Genomic DNA, 20,938 nt, shown 5'->3' with positions numbered 1-20,938 from the left:
TCATTTTTTTATTCATGTGTGTATATATTTATATAATGGTAGGTACACAAAAAAAGCCGGAGAAACTCAGCGGGTGCAGCAGCATCTATGGAGCGAAGGAAAAAGGCAACGTTTCGGGCCGAAACCTTTCTTTATATTCAGAATTTATATAATGGTATATGGACACACTGATCTGTTTTGTAGTAAATGCCTACTATAGAAACATAGAAACATAGAAATTAGGTGCAGGAGTACGCCATTCGGCCCTTCGAGCCTGCACCGCCATTCAATATGATCATGGCTGATCATCCAACTCAGTATCCCGTACCTGCCTTCTCTCCATACCCTCTGATCCCCTTGGCCACAAGGGCCACATCTAACTCCCTCTTAAATATAGCCAATGAACTGGCCTCAACTACCCTCTGTGGCAGAGAGTTCCAGAGATTCCCACTCTCTGTGTGATTCTCCTCATCTCGGTTCTAAAGGATTTCCCCCTTATCCTTAAGCTGTGACCCCTTGTCCTGGACTTCCCCAACATCGGGAACAATCTTCCTGCATCTAGCCTGTCCAACCCCTTAAGAATTTTGTAAGTTTCTATAAGATCCCTAGGTTCTGTGTGCTGAAGCAAAGCAAGAATTTCATTATCATATCAGGGACACATGACAATAAACTCACTTGAACTTGAGCTTGATCTTCTTGGGTCCATTTAGAATCTGTGTGCATACTCAGATTTTATCTGAGCCTATTTTACACTCCCCACATTCACATCATCTACAATCACTTTCCTCTCAACTAAATTATTCTACTCGGGTATACAGGTGCGGCAACATACAGTGGCTGATGAACTGGCCAACCTACACATCTTGAGATCTGGGTGGAAACTGGAGTATCCAGAGGAAAACCTTGGTGGTCACAGAGAGAATGTGAAAATTCCATACAACATCACCAGAGGTCAGGATCAAACTGGGGCCACTGGAGCTGTGAGGCAGCATTCTCCTCTGTGCACCACTGCGCTAGTTATGGACCACAGTAACATCTGTGCATCTTCTTCATTTAACTCTCTAAGGCAGCACAAAGAAAGGTTAAAATATTCAACTGCAAAAGAAAATCTTTTAAGTGTATCTCATGAGGAAACCCACATGTCACGACCCAAATATTGACTCAACTTCATTGACGCTTTGTTTAAAGAAAAATAAATCTGGGTGGGCTGCTCGTGTAATTTTGCCATCATGTTGATGGACTTGTGTTGCCTTTATCTAATTTAAAGCCATTTTTGTCTACATTGTTCATAAATAATCAATGTCTGTGACAGAGCAAGGCTACATGTTAAATAAACTTATGTGGCAAATCAGCTTTAAAAAAAAAAGTAATCATTTGCAGACTCTTATTTTCTTTCTCTGAATAGCGAATGAAAAGAATTTTCCCTATTCTATGAGGGATAAGGAAGTCTAGTGGAAGAAGTTTTATTTAAAATGCTCCCAAAATATGTGCCTTTTAAAAAGATTATAAACTGATCTTGCCCAGAGGAGGTGAATCGAGGACCAGAGGACATAGGTTTAAGGTGAGGGGGAAAAGATGGATTAGGAATCTGAGGGGTAACTTTTTCATGCAAAGGGTGGTGGGTGTATGGAACAAGCTGTCAGAGGAGGTAGTTGAGGCTGGGACTATCCCAACATTAAGAAGCAGTTCGACAGGTACATGGATAGGACAGGTTTTGAGGGATTATGGACCAAACACGGGCAGGTGGGACTAGTGTAGCTGGGACATGTTGGCCAGTGTGGACAAGTCGAAGGACCTATTTCCACACTGTATGACTCTGTGATTCTGATCAACATCTTGGAGTAGTTTTTGACCTTTGAAGGTAGTAGTGTGGCATTGTGAGCCATTAACTTGAGCTGCCTGTGATACTATTCCACATCTAGGAATGTGGGATGCATTTAAGTAACTGTGTTATTTACCTAAGCCTGTGGTTACATAACAAAGATATCTACCCTAACAATGAGGATCTAGAATGTGTAGTGTCATCTCAGAGGAGTCTATTGAGACTTGATTAGTGCACAATATAAAGGCAATAAGATGATCTGCATAATTGTATTGTATCCCAAATTACACTCACCCCAGCCCACTTCCCAACAGAACTGCAAACCAATGTGTAGGAAGGAACTGCAGATGCTGGTTTATACTGAAACATAGAAACATAGAAAATAGGTGCAGGAGTAGGCCATTCAGCCCTTCGAGCCTGCACCGCCATTCAATATAATCATGGCTGATCATCCAACTCAGTATCCTGTACCTGCCTTCTCTCCATACCCCCTGATCCCTTTAGCCACAAGGGCCACATCTAATTCCCTCTTAAATATAGCCAATGAACTGGCCTCAACTACCTTCTGTGGTAGAGAATTCCACAGATTCACCACTCTCTGTGTGAAAAATGTTTTTCCCATCTCGGTCCTAAAAGATTCCCCCCTTATCCTTAAGCTGTGCCCCCTTGTTCTGGACTTCCCCAACATCGGGAATAATCTTCCTGCATCTAGCCTGTCCATGATCATATTGAATGGCAGGGCAGGCTTACAGGCCTGGCTGTCCACTTACATTGACCAATATATTGACCGGAAATTTAATAAGATCATCTTTATACACTCTGTGACTACAACAGCAGAGCAGAAGCTTCGTATTCTGTACCAAATCACTTACCAATTGGCTCCTCTCCCATGAAGATAGACACAAAAAGCTGGAGTGACTCAGCGGGACAGGCAGCATCTTCTGGAGAGAAAAAATGGATGACGTTTCAGGTCGAGACCGGACTTTACCCGAAACATCACCCATTCCTTCTCTACAGAGATGCTGACTATCCCGCTGAGTTACTCTAGCTTTTTGTGTCTATCTTCGGTATAAACCAGCATCTGTAGTCCCACCATCTTTAAGCCACTTGTTAGGACTGTGCCACAGTTCACAAGCCAACAAACAAAAGCTTGACATTCTTTGGGACCACCTTGTGGGGCAGCCTATGCATCACCTGATGCATTCAACCCCTCCATCACTGTATGAATCTCTGTGTAGGTTACTTATCTACACGATACACTCCAGGAAGTCTCCATCTCGCAGTTGATTTATTCTGCTCAGATACTTCACAATGTTTGCACTGATGTAAATGTTTGGAGAATGATTTACGACATTTAAATCATACTAAAACATTTATACATCGGTGGGTGGTGAACCTACAGTCTGTGGAAAATTTTGACCCGTTTCCACTAAACCTGAATACATTTATGGAGCAAATTGTTCCAATAATTTATGCTCACAAGGTTCTGGAATGCAGTTACTGTGATATTACTGTGGTTAAATATTGCAGAACATGGAACCATAATTGTTAACCTGAAGTTTATTCGACACAGAGAGAGAGAGAGAACAGTATCGTGCCATGTGTTAGTGTCGGGAACGTTTTTCTTAAGCTGAACAAACCTTGTCTGCTTTATAGTGAAGGATGTTGGTTGTGGGAAAGTCGATGTGTTCTTATTTTGAACATCCAGAATTAAGCTCTCCCAGGTTAGAAAAGCATGACTGGGGGGTGAGTAAAACTTCCTCTGCTAAGTTCCAAGAATTTACATTGGCCTCAGAAACCTCGTTCATCTGGCGGTGCTCCTCAGTGACGGTTCCAAGTCAGAAGCAGATTTATAACAAATGTACTCCAACAACTCTCCTTCCTGCCGCTGATTTATTCTATTTAGATATTTCATAATGTTTGTGCTGGTGCAAATGTTTGGAGAATGGGTTGAGAAGGTTCAGGTGCATGCCAGCCATCATGGGCAGATTTGCATTTTGTCAGCGTAGGCTGGTTTTAATTGACATGCCAGAGATGAAAGGTCACTGGTATTTAGTTCCCCTTGAAAAGTATTTTATCAGCAACATCTTTCAAAGCTTATACATTGATCCCGCAGAAGCTGAAACAATTTTTATGGGCTTCACGGTTCATTGCCTGTCAAGAAAGTAGTATGTAAGACAGAAGCAGCTGAAATCAGCTCGATGCATGTCAATTTCTTTGCATTTTCGTCCAGGTTTGGTACTGAAAACAAAATTAATGTACACTTTTAATGCTAGCTGATTTAAGGTTGATACAACTGCCAGAATATCTTCTTGACTTCTGGGGGTTATATATGTGATGAATGTTTAAGGGCCTGTCCCACTTACGTGTCCCTGGCACGCAAAGTACGCGACCTCGTGGTCGCGTTGAGCCGTGACGGTCCCGCGAAGGTCGGGTGCGATTTACATGCGTACGCACAGCCGTCTGGAGCGTGTGACTTCATTTGAAGATGGACACAAAATGCAGGAGTAACTCAGCGGGACTGGCAGCATCTCTGGAGAGAAGCAATGGGTGACGTTTTGTGTTGAGACTCTTCCTCAGTCTGAAAAGAAGGGTCTTGACCCGAAACGTCACCCATTGCTTCTCTCCAGAGATGCTGCCGGTCCCGCTGAGTTACTCCAGCATTTTGTGTCTATCTTCAATTTTCTTGGCCCCGCTCTGGGAGTAGAAGTGGGGGCGGCTCCGGACCGCAACGGCCGTGAGCTCCAGGCCGAGTTCGGCGATCGTTTGCCCGCTTCTGCTGCTGTTGGAGGCGAGACGTGTCGTGCCAAGGTCTTGGGCCTGTCCCACTTTGGCCGTCAGTTCCGTGACAGGCCGTTGGCGTGCGAAGATTTCGTTCACTACAAAAATTTCAGAGGCCCGCGCGATGTCGCGCACAACTACATACCCCTCCGCGCTTCTCAGTGGGACCGGCCCCGCGCGGCCATACGATGCCCATGCGCCTCAACGCGAACACGAGGTCGCGTAATTAGCATGCCAAGGACACGTAAGTGGGACAGGCAGGCCCTTTAGTGTTTGTATGTTTTATCCAGCAGACCTAAACACACACTGACAAACCACACAGTTAATTTTGGTCATTGACCCATTTCCATTTCCATCTTGGATTGGTGAACTGGCTCAGCAGACCATAAATGTTTACAGTTTAGTTTACTGTCACGTGCACTGAGGTACAGTGAAATGCTTTCGTTTTGTGCTTTCCAGACAATACATGATTACAATCGAGCCATTTACAGTGTACAGATACATGATAAGGGAATAATATTTAGTACAAGGTAAAGCCAGCAAAGTCTGATCACGGATTTGTTCGAGGGTCACCAATGAGGTAGATAGTGAGGCAGAGGCAGCTTTACTCCAGTCATGCTGTTTGAATGGTAAAAGTGAAGAGGACCTTGTGTGTTTGCTTAATAAGGATTGGAAGTCATAAGCCCATGCCTTTTGTTTCTGGGATCCTGACTTAAATTCTCACAGGAAACAGATTGAAAACTAATGAAATTTGAGTTTCCAACTGGCTGTGCTATGGGGGGGGGGGTGAATTACTGTTCAGAAACTTTGCACGAGGTGAACATAAAAGGAATGAGGTTTCCTCTTGCAGATACATTGTTCCTTGTTGCTGCTGGTTTGAATTAGCTTTGCTTATTGAAAACATCATGGCCATGTTTTGTGGTTACTGCCACATAGTTTGAAGCTGAAATGTTGACCTACAATATATGGGCAAGTAATTCATCGTAGGCCCTTTGAGAACCTTCAGCTACCTTTTATTTGCAGAGTTAAAATAGCAGTTATTGTAAATGAAAATCTCGAAAGATTGACCAAGCTAAAGCATACGTATTTGCCACATTTACATCTCCAGTTTTAAGGTAATACTGTAATTTTGGCTCTGCTGACCTCGAGAGAGAGAGAGAGAGGCTACACGGCCACAATATGGCACAGACACAAATGGTGGAGCCATTTCCACTAGCACTACACGGGAAGAGCTCTTCACTATACTTGCAGTGAAATACTGCATTGCCCTTTCCCTATTGATGATAAGTACAACATGTCTTCATCACAGTGGCTGCTTCACAATGCCAGACACCTGGGTTCCATCGTAACTCGGGTGCTCTCTGTGTGGAGTTTGCACATGTCTCTCTGTAACTACATGGGCTTCCTCTGGGCACTCCCTTTTCCTCCCACATCCCAAGGAGATGTGGGTTTGTAGGTTAATTGTTGGCCATCTGTAAATTGCCACTAGTGTGTTTGGAGTGAATGAGAAAGTGGGATAGCATAGAATTGGTGTGAACAGATAGTTGATGGTAAGTATGGGCTCAGTGGACTGAAGGGCCTGTTTCCATGCTGTATCTTTAAATCGATCAATCAATCTGTTCATATGGTTGTTAGTTTATTGTCATTAGTGCTTTGGCATTTCCTCAACAATATTATGGGGCTACAAAGCAATGCGGGAGGATTCTGTGTTGAGCAGCATCTGTGGAGGTAAAGCGTTGGTTGTTGTTTTGTGTTGAGAAGCTGCATCAGGACTGGGTGTATGGAGGGGGAGAGGCCATATCATGAAGTGAGAATACAGGGGGTGAGACAGAGGGTGGTAGATGATGGGGGGAAATGAGTGAGTTGGGGGAATGATAGAAAGATAGAGCCTAGAAGGGGAAGAGTGGAGTTTAAAGTCAGAGGATGGTGTGGGAAAGATGGAGCAAAAAATGTGCAGATGGAGTCAGGTTGGGGAGGGGCCATGATGGAAGGGGAAAGGTGATGACAGAGACTGGAGGTGATGTGGAACCTGATCAAGGAGGGAAGATGGAACCTGGTGGGGGAGGGACTAATTTAGAGCCGGAGGCTGGTGGGTGATTAGTGGGAACGGGTAAGATCTGTGGATGTATCGTCATAAACATCATCGTGATTTATTAGCCAAGTATGTTTTGCAACATACAAGGAATTTGGTTTGCCATACAGTCATAGCAAAAAAGCAACAAGACACGCAACTACATAAGAAATTGACATAAACATCCACCACAGCGGCTCCTCCACATTCTGCACTGTGATAGAAGGCAATAAAGTCTTATAGGTATGAAGATGCATTGCCCGTGACATGTGATGGCGGAAACATTTATTCAGTGGCGCAGCGGTAGAGTTGCTGCCTTACCGCCATAGATACCCCAGTTCAATCCTGACCACGGGTGCTGTCTGTACGGAATTTGTACATTCTCCCAGTGACCGTGTGGGTTTTCTCTGGGTGATCCGGTTTCTTATCACTTTCAAAGATGTGCAGGTTTGTAAGTTCATTGGCTTTTGTAAACTGGAAAGTGTATAGGATGCAAAGCTGGGATAACCTAGAACTAATCTGTGGGTGATTGATGGCCGGCCAAACGGCTGGTTTCAACACTGAATCTCTAAACTAAACTAAACTAAAGTAAAGTCAACATCACTAGCTCCAGCAGATGCTACTGTGATTTCTGCAGCACAAGAATAACACACAAAAGGGTCGTAGAAGGGGGCAGCAGGAGGGAAGGAGACAAAAGAGTGTCAGGTAAGGGCTGAGGAGGACAGAAGTGTAAAGCAGGGGAGGAATACAGGTGAAAGGGATGGGGGAGATAGGGTGGAAGGGTGCAATAGTGGGAGAAATCAGCATTGACGGCACAGGGAAATGAAGGGACAAACATGGGGAAGCAGATTATTGCATAAAATTGGAGAATTCAATGTTCATAACGTTGAGTTGTGTGTATGGAAATGGTCTGGGCAGTTAAAATGGTTAGCAACCGGGAGTTCTAGCAAGAGTTTGCAGATGGAGCATAAGTGTTCGGTGAACCAGCCGCATGGTCTGCTCTTGACCCCCCCCCCCCCCCCCCCCCGAGGCACAGGAGGCCACTTTGAGAACCCCGAATGGGGTAATGAGGTTACAAGAGATGCACGTAAACACCTGTCTCACCTGGAAGGGTCGCTGGAGATGTTGGGCCGGTCTATAGTTCCCAGCAGCCCTTCTTGAAAAGAGGCACAACATTTGCCACCCTCCAGTCTACCGGCACCTCTCCTGTATTTAAGGACGACTCATAAATTTCAACCAGGGCACCCGCAATTTCCCCTCTGGTTTCCCACAATGTCCTCGGATATAACTGATCAGGCCCTGGAGATTTGTCTACCTTCATATCATGTGTTATATCATTCCATGCAACTTCATTGGATCTGGAATCAATGTTGTGGTCTCCCAGGTATGTGCTCTCCTACTTGTGTACGAAAGCTTAGCCTTCATTGGTAGCCTGTGCTGCCTGTGTGACAAGGTTTTTTGGAGATGGTTGCCATGTTGTTGTAGTTTGTGGGACAGCCCTCCCAGTTTTGACAAGTAGCCCTTGGACATTAGCGCGGATAGTATTATAGTATTATAAGACAGACTGGGTTTAGTTTACTTTAGAGGTACAGCACGGAAACAGGCCCTTCGGCCCACCGAGTCTGCACTGACCAGCTATCCCCGTACAATAATACAAGCCTACACACACTAGGGACAATTTACACTAATACCAAGTATACAAACGCAAGCCAATTAATCTACACACCTATATGTTTTGGTTTGTGGGAGGAAACCGAAGATCTTGAAGAAAGCCCATGCAGTCACGGGGAGAATGTACAAACTCCGTACAGGCAGCATCCGTAGTCAGGATCAAACCCGGTTCTCTGGCGCTGAAAAGCGCTGTAATGCCTCTGTCCCACTTAGGAAACCTGAACGGAAACGTCTGGAGACTTTGCGCCCCACCCAAGGTTTCCGTGCGGTTCCCGGAGGTTTTTGTCAGTCTCCCTACCTGCTTCCACTACCTGCAACCTCCAGCAACCACCTGCAACCTCCGGGAATCGCACGGAAACCTTGTGTGGGGAGCAAAGTCTCCAGAGGTTTCCGTTCAGGTTTCCTAAGTGGGACAGGGGCATAAGGCAGCAACTCTACCAGTGCACCACCATACTGCCCACAGTGTGCAACACTCATATATCTGCGTTCTTTGCTGTCTTATATTTTTGCATTGTTGTTTATTTCTTTCAATATAGCAGTAATGGTACAACTATGTAAAGCTAAACCACTTCTAGAGGAACTTGAGAAGCAATCACAATGGTGGGTCTAGATATTCCCCAGTACCAAAGTCCCAAAGGGTTTCACAACCAATTATGTACTTTTGAACTGTCAAAATTGAATGGGGGGGAAAAATATAAATGAGTTCTGTTGCAGACATAGAAGCCTAGGGACCTGTAGCCTGAGGATTTCAGCATTTTAGCACCAGATCCTCGCCTAAATAGAGAGAAAATGAAATAAAGACAGACTTTTTCAGGAGGTCCCAAAGCACTTTGCGGTTAATGGAAAAAAAACTTTTTATGAAGTGCAAACACTGTTGCAGGGAAAGAAATCCAAGAACCAATTTTTCAGTAACGAATGCCCGTGAACAGTGATGTGATAATGACAGATCATCTGTTTGATAAATTTGGAATGAGGGACAGTTTATTGTCTAGGATTCTTAAGATAATGCCAATAAGATCCCGTAGATCTACCTGAGAGAGCAGATGCGGTCTTTTTGAAAGATTGTAATAATGGCGCTAGCCTGGAGTTCCAGCCTGCATTTAACCACTAGCCTGAGTGCTAACACTTTAAATTATTAAAAGTTGCTCTCTGAAAGCTTAAAGCCATCAGGAATGAACTTGACTTTGGCAGATGGAAGTGTGGTTACAATCTTGGGGTAGGGGTTGAATCTGGAGCTGGATGTTCACAGCATATGAGGCAGCAGCAGGGTAGACAGTTGAAGTTGAGACCCAGTGCCAGGACTTGTCCGTCATTGTCAGGCTGTAGTTAAATTTAACGTTGTGTTAATTGACTGTCATGTTTTCATTCCAAAGCAACGATACTTCAGATTTACATCGTTGGGATTGAAATAATTGAGTCTTTTGAGAACTGGAAGGAAATTGATGAAGGCAGGGCAGTGGATATTATATTCATGGATTGCTCTGTGTGTGTCTGTGTGTGCGCGTATGCGTGTGCCTGTGTGTGGGTGCACTTGTGTATTGTGTGTGTGTGATTGTGTGTGTGTGCGCTTGTGTGTATGCGTGTGTGCGTGCGCGCGTGCTTGTGTGTGTGTGTGCGCGCTTGTGTGTATGTGTGTGTGTACGTCTGTACACGTGTGCTTGTGTGTGTGTACGTCTGAGTGTACACGTGTGCTTGTGTGTGTGTGCGCATGTGTGTGTGTGCGCACTTGTGTGTATGTGTGTGCATGCATATGAGTCTGCTTGTGTGTGTGCGCATGCACATGAGTGTGCTTGTGTGTGTGTGTGTGTGTGCGTGCGCATGCACATGGGTCTGCGAGTGAGTGTGTGTGTGTGTGTGTACGCGTGGGTGTGTTTGTGCATGGGTGTGCGTGCTTGTGTGTGCGTGTATGTGCGCGCGCGCACACGTCTCCCCCGCCATTTAGGGTCCCGGCTTCTGACCCCACCCCCCACTCACCGCACAGTGTTCTCCAGGGATGCTGTCTGACCCCGAGTTACTCCAGCACTTTGTGTATGAACTGTCATTTATAGTTCTTTGTTTCAACTACATACAATGATATATAATGGCAATGACAGACACCTTTTCTAGATAAGGTAGTAACGAAGGTGTGGTATGCACATGTGCGGCACAAATATTGTGGGCTGAAGGGTGTGTCCCTGTGCTGTACTATTCTATGTTCCATTAAATAATCCAAGATCATGAAATGTGATATATAAATGCAAATCTTGGTTCCAGGATAACCTCAAATGGGATAAGTGGAATATACAATATAATTGATCATAAAATAGTTGTTATTAATCTCCTTACATTTTATATTTAAAGGTTTGTGATTTCTTTATGATGAGAAACCTTAAACAGAACAACTGATTCTAAAATTTACCCTCCGAATGCTATAATTTTAAGTGATTGCCCACTTGCCTGTGCATGACGTAAGGCTTCTGTGCCAACGTTCAAAAACCCTTTAGTATCAATCTTTTTTTTTTTAAGTTTATAGTCACGTGTACTGAGGTACAGTGTAAAGCTTTTGTTGCGTGCTAACCAGTCAGTGGGCAGGCAATACATGATCACAATGGAGCAGTGTACAATACGTTACAGTGCAATACAATAGGACATTCTTTATCCCAGGAGGGAAATTGGTCTGACAATAGTCATAAAGCACAGCAAGATACATGAACCATGAAACTGAAGTGATGAGTGGGCAGTCCAGGGATATTGGGGATGTGCAAAGATTGGGGAGGCGGGGGGGGGGGGAGTCAGTCTACCCCACGACAGAAGGGGGAGGAGTTGTACATTTTGATAGCCGCAGTGGAGAAGGATTTCCTTCTGTGCTGTGCTGTATCTTGGTAGAACCAGTCTGTTGCTGAAGGTGCTCATCAGGTTCATGTACAGATACATCATCAGGGAATAACATTCAGTGCAAGGTAAAGCCAGCAAAGATCGTTTGAGGGTCTCCAATAAAGTTACATAGTTTAAAATAAATCTCATCATTAATTCCTGAAAGCAAATTACAACAAGGTGAGGAAATTTTAGAGTAATTCTCTTCATTTTGATAACAGTACATCAACAGTACGTCAGCATTCCGAATGTAACATTACATTTTACCAGAGAGCATTGCTGAACCTCTATCTACTTCTTTGATGTCCCTCAGACTATCCTTTGCTGGCTTTACCTTGCACTAAACATTATTCCCTTATCATTTATCTATACCAGTGGTTCCCAACGAGGGGCGTACGCCCCACAGGGGGGCAATTGAGCGGGACTGAGGAGGTCTGGGTCCAAATTTTCGATTTTTATTTTTTAGGATTTTCCATCAGGTAAACATATGTAGTTTATGTTTCAGATGTTATTTTGAGTAAATAATTTTTTTGGGGTAAAAAAGGTCTTTATTGTGTAGTTATTACAACCAAGGTATTGGCGTTTTAAGCTTCTTCAGCTGAAATGGAGTTCACTTTTTAAATGATAAGAATTATATATCATCACATGGGGGGGGGGGGGCATCAGGATTTTAGAGGGGATTAGGTGGGGCATGGCCAAAAAAAGGTTGGGAACCACTGATCTATACACTGTAAATGCATTGATTGTAATCATGTTAGTCTTTCTGCTGACTGGTTAGCACGCAACAAAAAGCTTTTCACTGTACCTCGGTACATGTGACAATAAACTAAACTGATATGTTAACGTATGCTGTCATTGGAATCGTAGACCCAAGACGGAATGCACAGAGATATTGTCAGAATTGTAATGCACAGGTCTTCTGCCAGTCTTTTGATTCAGCAGTCTTAACCTGGAAGGAATAATCCCGTGTTACAAAAAGTTAATTTTAACATGGTCGGATTATTAGAAAGCTCAGTTTAAATCAAAATTGAATGACTGTGGACAGTACAAAAACAGCAGCTCCCCCCCCCCGAGTCTGCATTTGATGAGTGAACAATGCAAGCTGTTGCCATGGGGTGAAGCAGATGATTAATTGGTCACCATCATATGGTGAGTGATTGCACCTGCTGGCCACATCTGGGAATGGATTAGAGTTCAGGAAAGCAGTCGCAAGTCAATGAGTTAAAAAACAAATAGCAGATGAAAAATTGATGAAAAGCGAAAGGATGAGGATCGGAGGGGTCAGATTATTTTCAGGAGTTTTAGTCATTAATTCTAGCTGGGGAGGAGGCCTAGGCAATTATACACCTGATGAGTGCAGAGTACTAATAACATTCTTACACCAACTCCAAAGAAAAAAAATAAAGTTGTGTAAAGTTTAATGTATTGATAGTTTGCAGTTGCAGCTTACTTAAATATGTAGTGAATAATGAATGTGTTTTATTCCAATGTGATTTAGTGCCAATGAATTACTTTTTGATGTGTAGTGGTGACCAATCTCTCCAAGGCACATTCCACAAGCTGGTGGATGACAAGCTAGTCTGTTATTGATTACATTGACGGTGGTATAAATATTGGCCAGGTCACTGGTCACTTGGGCAAAGTCTACACACTTCATCATCATTATGGCAGCTTTGGAACCTCCCAATCCCCCCCCCCCCCCCCAAGTCTTTCGTTCTCACCAATTTTCAGCCAGTTACTAGTTGCACCTGTTTCCTTTATCATTGTTACTTTTTTGCATATCTTTCATTAATTTGTTCTGTGCCTATCTACATTATTATCTATACCTCTCGTTCCCCTTTCCCATGGCTTTCAGTCTGTAGAAGGGTCTCCACCCGATATGTCACCCATTCCTTCTCTCCCGAGATGCTGCCTGTCCCGCTGAGTTACTCCAGCATTTTGTGTCCGTCTTCGGTTTAAACCAGCATCTGCAGTTCCTTCCTACACATTCCATTGCAGCAAAATGAATTTGGGAATTGAAATGAGCCACTTGTTTCATTGTTCTAGGTCTCACATTGCTCCAGGGTGCCCATTAGTTTTAACAAAACGCAGTGTGAATTTCACAGCTGATTATTTTTTCTGCAGATTTTTGGGGGGTCGCCGTCTCCCAGAACACATGTTCTTTATCACAGATTGAAATAATGTCTGCCTAACGTACTGACAATTATGATTTAGCCTCGGCAAACTTGCAAGAATAATTTATGGTACTGACACTAAAAGGTGAATTCAGTCAATTTTGCTCTTAGCGGGGACCTGCATTGCTGATGAATTAGTAAAAGCATACGGTGACTTTATCTCTGATTGATCTGTGTGAATGTACTTGTAATTATGACAAAGGACTAGGTTACAGTAGAAAGATAATTATTTTTCTCTATCTTGAATGCAACCCTTTACTTCCTTCCCCCACGCCTACTTTTAACCATCTATCCCTGTGCTTGTAACTCTCAGAATTAAGCAATTATATGTTCCCGAGGCAAATACTGATAATGAATGTCTGGGATCTTAGAGAGAAAGGAGATTCTTCTCTGGCATGATACAACCTTGCAGACTCAGTGACTTGCATATCAGAACTGGCCATTACTGTTGGAAGTTGGTAATATTGTCTCAGTTTTACTGTCTATGACCACAGTCTAACTGGCTGTGCCTGTCCACTGCTCTGCTACTTGCAGCATCTTTGTGTACATTATCATCTTCGAACGGAGTGCATTAACCCATTGATTGAATAACCTCTTTAAACTATCCCCACAGTAACCCTTGCATAACCCTGTTATAGACTATGTTGTCCCCTGCCTTCTCTGCAAATTAACACTAATCTGTTAGTTTATCTCAGTTGTGAAAACGCACTTTTAAAAGCCACTCACAAGCCAGAAATGCATTTATTTACAGTCTTCACCCAATCAAACTCAATGCCCCCAAAATTGAATTCAATTTGTGGCCCTATCCTTCTCCATAACTATTTTAGAACTAATATAATTATGAATTACTAGACTAAGTGGGACCCGTTGGGTACCATGTTCACATGGGAGGGCTGGTCCCCCAACACTCACTCATGGCTGGTGGGCTGGCAGTTGACTCACGGCTATTCCTTGAAATTCCATTTCAAGCAGGGTGCAACACCACCAATTTCAAATGCGGTTTCCTACCACTTCAAGCAGGGTGCAAGGCCACCAAATTCGAGTGCAGTTTCATACCATTTCAAGCAGGGTGTCTGGAATCTCTGGAAACATTGAAGGCAAAGAGTGGCAATATAAGGCGCTTTTTCTGGTTGGCTGCCAGTGACAAGCGGAGTTGTTGCTGAGCCCACGGTTCTTCATGTTGTATATTAATGATCCTGCACTTTGATCAGCTGGCCTCTAAACAATTCCCACATGTCATCTTGTGGATACCCAATAACAACTGCTCCTAACCTACCCCCCTTAGTTCTTGCCTAATAACATTCTAATCTGCTTTGCCCTAATTAAGTACCTTCCCCCATCATCCAGACTCGGTTCCCAAACCAAGGCCTGATAAGGTACCTCCTCGATTCGACCTATTTACATTCTTTTTAAGGAAACAGTCCTGGATACACCTAATAAATTCTGCCCTGTCTAATCCTCTTGCCGTGAGTCCCAGTCGATATTGGGGAAGTTAAAGTCACCCACCACAACAACGCTGTGGTTCTTGCATTCTTCCATAATCTGTCTATATATCTGATCCTCTATCTCCCAATGGCTATCGGGTGCCTATAATATCCCAATTGAATAATTGTCGCTTGCTTATTTTTGAGCTCAACCCCTGACATCTCGGTAGACGTGCCCTCCAGTACGTCCTCTCTGAGTGCAGCCGGGACATTCTCACCAATTAATGCCCCTGTCCCACTTGGGATACCTGAACGGAAACCTCTGGAGACTTTGCGCCCCACCCAAGGTTTCCGTGCGGTTCCCGGAGGTTTTTGTCAGTCTCCCGACCTGCTTCCACTACCTGCAACTTCCGGGAACCGCACGGAAACCTTGGGTGGGGCGCAAAGTCTCCAGAGGTTTCTGTTCAGGTTTCCTAAATGGGATAGGGACATAACAAGCAAAGCAACTCCTCCACCTCTTTTTACCCCCCCCCCCCCCCCCCCTCCCCCCCCCCTCACCCCCCCCCCCCCTTTTTTAATCTCATGTGAAACATTGAAACCCAGGCACGTTGAGCTGCCAGTCATGTCCCTCTTGCAACCAAGAATCTGTAATTGCCACAACATTATCGATCCAAGCACTGATACAGGCTCTAAGATCACCAGCCTTGCCCACAATACTCTTTGCTTTGAGGTAAACACACTTCAGCCTTTCATTATCCCCATGTTCATCCCTGAAGAATATCATCTCTCAGCACAACACGGTCCTCCCTCTATCAGCCTGTCTGACTCTCTCTGTCTATCTCTGTCTCTTCGCCACAAGGTTGTCTGCCAGAAATCCCAGGTCTGTTTAATGTTTTCAACACTAAAATCTTGCGTTGTGTATTATGTGTTTGGTTCAACCCCATCACTGTTAGTGACCTAGCCTGTTTAAAACACAAGATATTTGCCGTTAATTCCTAATCTAATATTTGTTATTATTTGCAGAGTTCAGAGCAGAAACTGTGGGCACTTACTGACGAGTTAATCCAGAGAAATGACACAATAAGCAATCTTGTGAAGGATAAGCAACAACTGGAAGAGCAGATACAGGTGAGCTGTTTGGGCATTCCCATGCTGATCAGATCTAATGATCCGTTTGGATTAATTAAACTCAGAGATTCACCATTTTGAGAATGAAACAAGGAATTGCAGATACACAAAAAAAGCTGGAGAAACACAGCGGGTGCAGCAGCATCTATGGAGCGAAGGAAATAGGCAACGTTTTGGGCCGAAACCCTTCTTCAGACTGATCGGGGGGTGGGGGTGGGCGGGGACAAGAAAGGAAAAAGGAGGAGGAGCCCGAAGGCTGGGGGATGGGAGGAGACAGCAGGGGGACTGAGGAAGGGGAGGAGACAGCAAGGACTAACAAAATTGGGAGAATTCGATGTTCATGCCCCCAGGATGCAGACTCCCCAAACGGAATATGAGGTGCTGTTCCTCCAATTTCCGGTGCTGCTCCCTGTGGCCATGGAGGAGACCCAGGACAGAGAGGTCGGAGACGGAGTGGGAGGGGGAGTTGAAGTGCTGAGCCACCGGGAGGTCAGCTTGGTTATTGCGGACCGAGCGGAGGTGTTCGGCGAAACGATCGCCCATCCTCCGCTTGGTCTCACCGATATAGATCTGCTATATAAGGAATTGCAGATGCTGGTTTACACAAAAGGAGCCAACATGCTGGAGTATCCCAGTGGGTCAGGCAGCATCTCTGGAGAACATTGATAGGTGATGTTTTTTGGTCGGGACCATCTTTAGACCTTTATATTATCTCTGCATACCCCACAACCTACTTTGGTAATTGAAGACATATGCTTTTAAACTTATGTGATGTACTTTTAGCAGCAGGTCGGGTACATTTGATGCATTGAAAAGCATTTCAGATTTAAGGTTAGATCAGTTTCAGGTCTGGTCGGTGATAAAAAGGAAAACCTTTCAGTAAGTGAAGTGAAGGGCATCTGTGATATCTCTTAGTTCCTTGTGGTGACTGGAGCACTATTGTTTCATGGCAGTGGGCTGTAAAGACTGGGATAACATTAATTTCAGGCACATTCAGCATCAGTTCAGCCATATTCAGATTACACTCCATCATATCACTGTAGTCACGAAGTCTGCACCATAGTGCAAGATAATATAGTCAGTCTCTAATGGAAACCTGTCTTCATTCAAATTTATAGCAACTTTCTTCTGTGTTCTTGGTGAGTTATTAGCAACAGTGTAGTGTCCTATGCTGACCTGGATTATTGCAAGAACTCAGCCTCCTGTCAAGTATGTTGTCAATGTAAAGGGAAATGAGACTAGTTGCAGTGATGTCGATGAAATGTTGTCAAAGTGACCTTGCATTCATTGGACATTTTTTTTCAGTGTGTGGTATATATGAATAGGATCCAAGTTGAGGAAGTGTACTGCATTTAGTTAGGATAACAATGGCAATTCTCTTTAATAATCTTGGGAGTACTTGTTGTGCATCTAACTTATTTTTAAGAAAAGATGTTCTGGACATAAACACATTGCAAATTGTCCATTGTGTTTCCTTTGTTATAAAAGTGTTTACAGTTCACAATTACAGATGTTTTGTGTGTTGTCTGAGTTATGTACCTGTGATTCAGATTCAGATTCGGATTCAGATTCAATTTTAATTGTCATTGTCAGTGTACAGTACAGAGACAACGAAATGCATTTCGTGATGTTACTGCGAGCACGATTTTCTTGTACCAATATCTTGATTTGACTTGAATGTTTCCTTCGCTGTAGACTGCTTGGGAAGATCTTGAAGTCATTAGAGGAGTTGTTTAATGAAAGTTATACTGTTACTAATTTTGCCAAATTACATGCAGCTTTGAAATGTGGGCATGTAGCCATTAGGAGAAGCTTTGAGGCCCACGGATCAAAAGCACTTGTGGTTATGGTGAACAACCTCGTAAAATTTAACTAAATTCAAGTGTTAATCTAAGAAATCAGATAATTCTACATTAACATCTGTGTAATTCTAAATTCAGCTGCGTACCTCAGATGCACACCTCATCATCCTTCCTAAATGCTAATTTCGGGGATGGACAACATCTATTTCTCCTGGAGCATGATGTGAACATCATTTCAGTCATTAATGAATCCATTTACTTCAACCGCGACATAGAAAATGTCTATTCTACACTTAATTTCAGTTACAACCTTGCGTCTGCCTAGCCTGCAAAATGTTTTAGGATATCATGTAGATGCAACTCTCCTTCTGCTATCCTTGTCTACAACAATATTTTTACACAGCCTAGGCCATCCCATCTATATCACACGAGCCAAAATGTCGTTTTCAATTATTTTTACAAAAATAAATGTAATCAATTGTTGCAAGAATAATATATACAATACAAAAGAATACCAAACAAACCCACCATCATAATACAAAAACACACAATAATCTAAAGAAATATTCTTGAATGTCAAATACACTGTTAAACAACTATATCACCATCCTTATTAAGGAGGTATTCCAGTGCTCAGCAGTCGCAGGAATCCCCCATGGCGCCCGTGGGCAGCCCGTAGTCCCTCTCTAGTACCACCCATGCGTGGACCTGACCCTGGAGAAAGGTCTTTCCAGCTTGACAACATTTTTCCTATGACGTGGTGCCCAGAACTGAACACAGTATTCTAAATGCAGCTAATGTGCCAAAAGCCTTTTTGACCACCCTATTTACCTGTGACGCCACTTTCAAGCAACCCTGCACCTGAACTCCTAGATCCCTCTACTCTACAGCACTCCACATAGCCTTATCATTCATTGTGTAGGTCCTGCCCATGTCAGACTTCACAAAATGCAACACCTCACATTTCTCTGTATTAAATTCCATCAAATATTCTTCAGCTCACCTGCCCAACCGATGACTTTTGACAAACCATTTTCCCTATCTATAAATACCACCCATTTTTGAGTGATGTGGAAATTTGCTAATCGTGCCATATACATTCTCATCCAAATCATTGATGCAGATGACAAACAGCAATGGGCCCAGCTGAATGACATTCTTATCATTTTCATTTCCCAACGCCACCGTTTCCTGCGACAGAGGTTTACCTGCATCTCTTCCAACCTCATCTATTGCGTCCGCTGCTCTAGATGTCAGCAGATCTATATCAGTGAGACCAAGCAGAGGTTGGGCGATCGTTTCGCCGAACACCTCCGCTCGTTCCGCAATAACCAAGCTGACCTCCCGGTGGCTCAGCACTTCAACTCCCCCTCCCACTCCGTCTCCGACCTCTCTGTCCTGGGTCTCCTCCATGGCCACAGCGAGCAGCACCGGACATTTTGGAGGAACAGCACCAAAATTCCGTAAATCTGCAGGGGGCATGAACATCGAATCCGTCTGTGAAGTAAATCCCCTGTCAGCCCCCCTGCTGTTCTCCCAAAGCCTTCTTTATAGGTTCGGAATAAGCCCCACCCCCCCCGATCAGTCTGAACTGTCTCTGCCTAATAATCCAAAGATGCTGGACCCGCTGAGTTTCTCCAACATCTGTTAACTGTTTTAAATCAACCATCACATGTGTCAAATAATATTTTGCAATACATGGCATCTTTCCAACAAAAATAAATGCAGAGAAGATCCGTCTGTGAAGTAAATAGTGTCTCGTTCTAAATTCTTTATAGGTTCGGAATAAGCATCTCGCCTCTAAATCTAAACTGTCTCTTTAATAATACAAAAGGGAATGGACTTGCTCCAACATCTGTTACTGTTTTAAATCAATACATGTGTGTTCAATACATGGCATCTTTTACAATGAATAATTGCATTTTCATGTGGCTTTTAGTAAGGTTTATTCTATACTGTCAAGAACGCATAAGAGAAGTTTAATTGAACTGGCATGAGTTTCACCCAAACTTAAATATGACTCAAAATAATGAAGTTTTGAAATGTTTTTTAAAAAATGCTGTTCTATTTAGAACTTAGAGTATGTTAAAATACTTTTTTTACTCAGTTCTTTGAACCCTTGAGACTGTTTAAATATGTGGACTTGTCAAATTTACAGAGTATCTCGAGAGTTGGTATACAAGGATTTAACACACGGGTGATTTTGCAAGACTTCACTTTAGATGTATTGGACAATTTGATTTCTAATAGAAATAAAGGAATATTATTGAGCTCAACAATTATCAACATAGGTCATAGAGTGATACAGCATGGTACCAGGCCCTTCAGCCCAACTTGCCCACGCCGGCCAACATGTCCCAGCTACACTGGTCGCAAATCCTCCAAACCCGTCCTATCCATCATGTACCTGTCTAAATGTTTCGTAAATGTTGCGATAGTCCCTGCATCAACTACCTCCTCCAGCTGCTCGACCCATACACCCACCACCCTTTGTGTGAAAAAGTCACCCCTCAGATTCCTATTAAAACCTTTCCCCTTCACCTTAAACCGATGTCCTCTGGTCCTTGATTCGATTCTGATTACGGCTGCTATCTGTGCGGAGTTTGTGCAATCTCCCTGTGATTGTATAGGATTTCTCCGAGTGCTCTGCTTTCCTCCCACATTCCAAAGATGTGCAGGTTTGTAGGTTAATTGGCTTCTGTATGTAGGATGTAACAATGATATAACATGGAACTAGTATATGGGTAAACGATGATCAGCGTCTCATTGGGTCGAAGGGTCTGTTTCCATGCTGTATCTTTAAACTAAATGTTTCATAATCCAACTGTTGCCCACAGATCTTTCCATGAACATTGCAGTGGAAGTATGGGCTCCCTTAATATCAATTTATGGAGTCAGATAGACCAGAAAACCCCCATCTTCACCTGTCTTCTCTGCGACCCCAGTTAGGGCTGAGCAAGAAAAGAAGCCCCTGATCGTGGACAGTTCACCTTTTATATTCTCAGATGTTGAGTCCTGTGGATTCAAGTAATAATAATTTAAAGAAAGGATTTATTCATATCATGCCAAATAAAGTCGGAAGTCCTCTTTAATCTACACTGATTTAAGGATGAATCGACTTGTCAAACTATTTACACAATAAATGATTGTAAGAATCAAGCGGAGGTTATTGAGGAAATTAATTCCTACCCGAAACGTTATAAAAGTGTGTGTCTTTAATGGCATCCAGCACG

At 43.4% G+C, this 20,938-nt stretch overlaps 1 protein-coding gene across 7 annotated transcripts in view; it reads left to right on the top strand.

The window, feature by feature from the left end:
* The window catches only part of LOC129708142 (myosin-16), a 151,327-nt gene that overhangs the window by 47,577 nt on the left and 82,812 nt on the right, over nt 1-20,938 (top strand). For all 7 annotated transcript variants that reach the window (XR_008725295.1, XR_008725296.1, XM_055653717.1 and 4 more), the window contains one exon: nt 15,799-15,903. Coding sequence is in view for 5 of the 7 variants with exons in the window: in XM_055653717.1 (XP_055509692.1) it covers nt 15,799-15,903 (105 nt within the window). In the remaining 2 variants the exon portion in view is untranslated. The remainder of the gene's footprint in view (nt 1-15,798; nt 15,904-20,938) is intronic.

This window comes from Leucoraja erinacea, chromosome 23, assembly GCF_028641065.1.
Source record: "Leucoraja erinacea ecotype New England chromosome 23, Leri_hhj_1, whole genome shotgun sequence".
Taxonomy (NCBI): domain Eukaryota; kingdom Metazoa; phylum Chordata; class Chondrichthyes; order Rajiformes; family Rajidae; genus Leucoraja; species Leucoraja erinaceus.
Note: the sequence above shows the minus strand (reverse complement) of the source record. Positions and strands in the feature narration are given on the sequence as shown.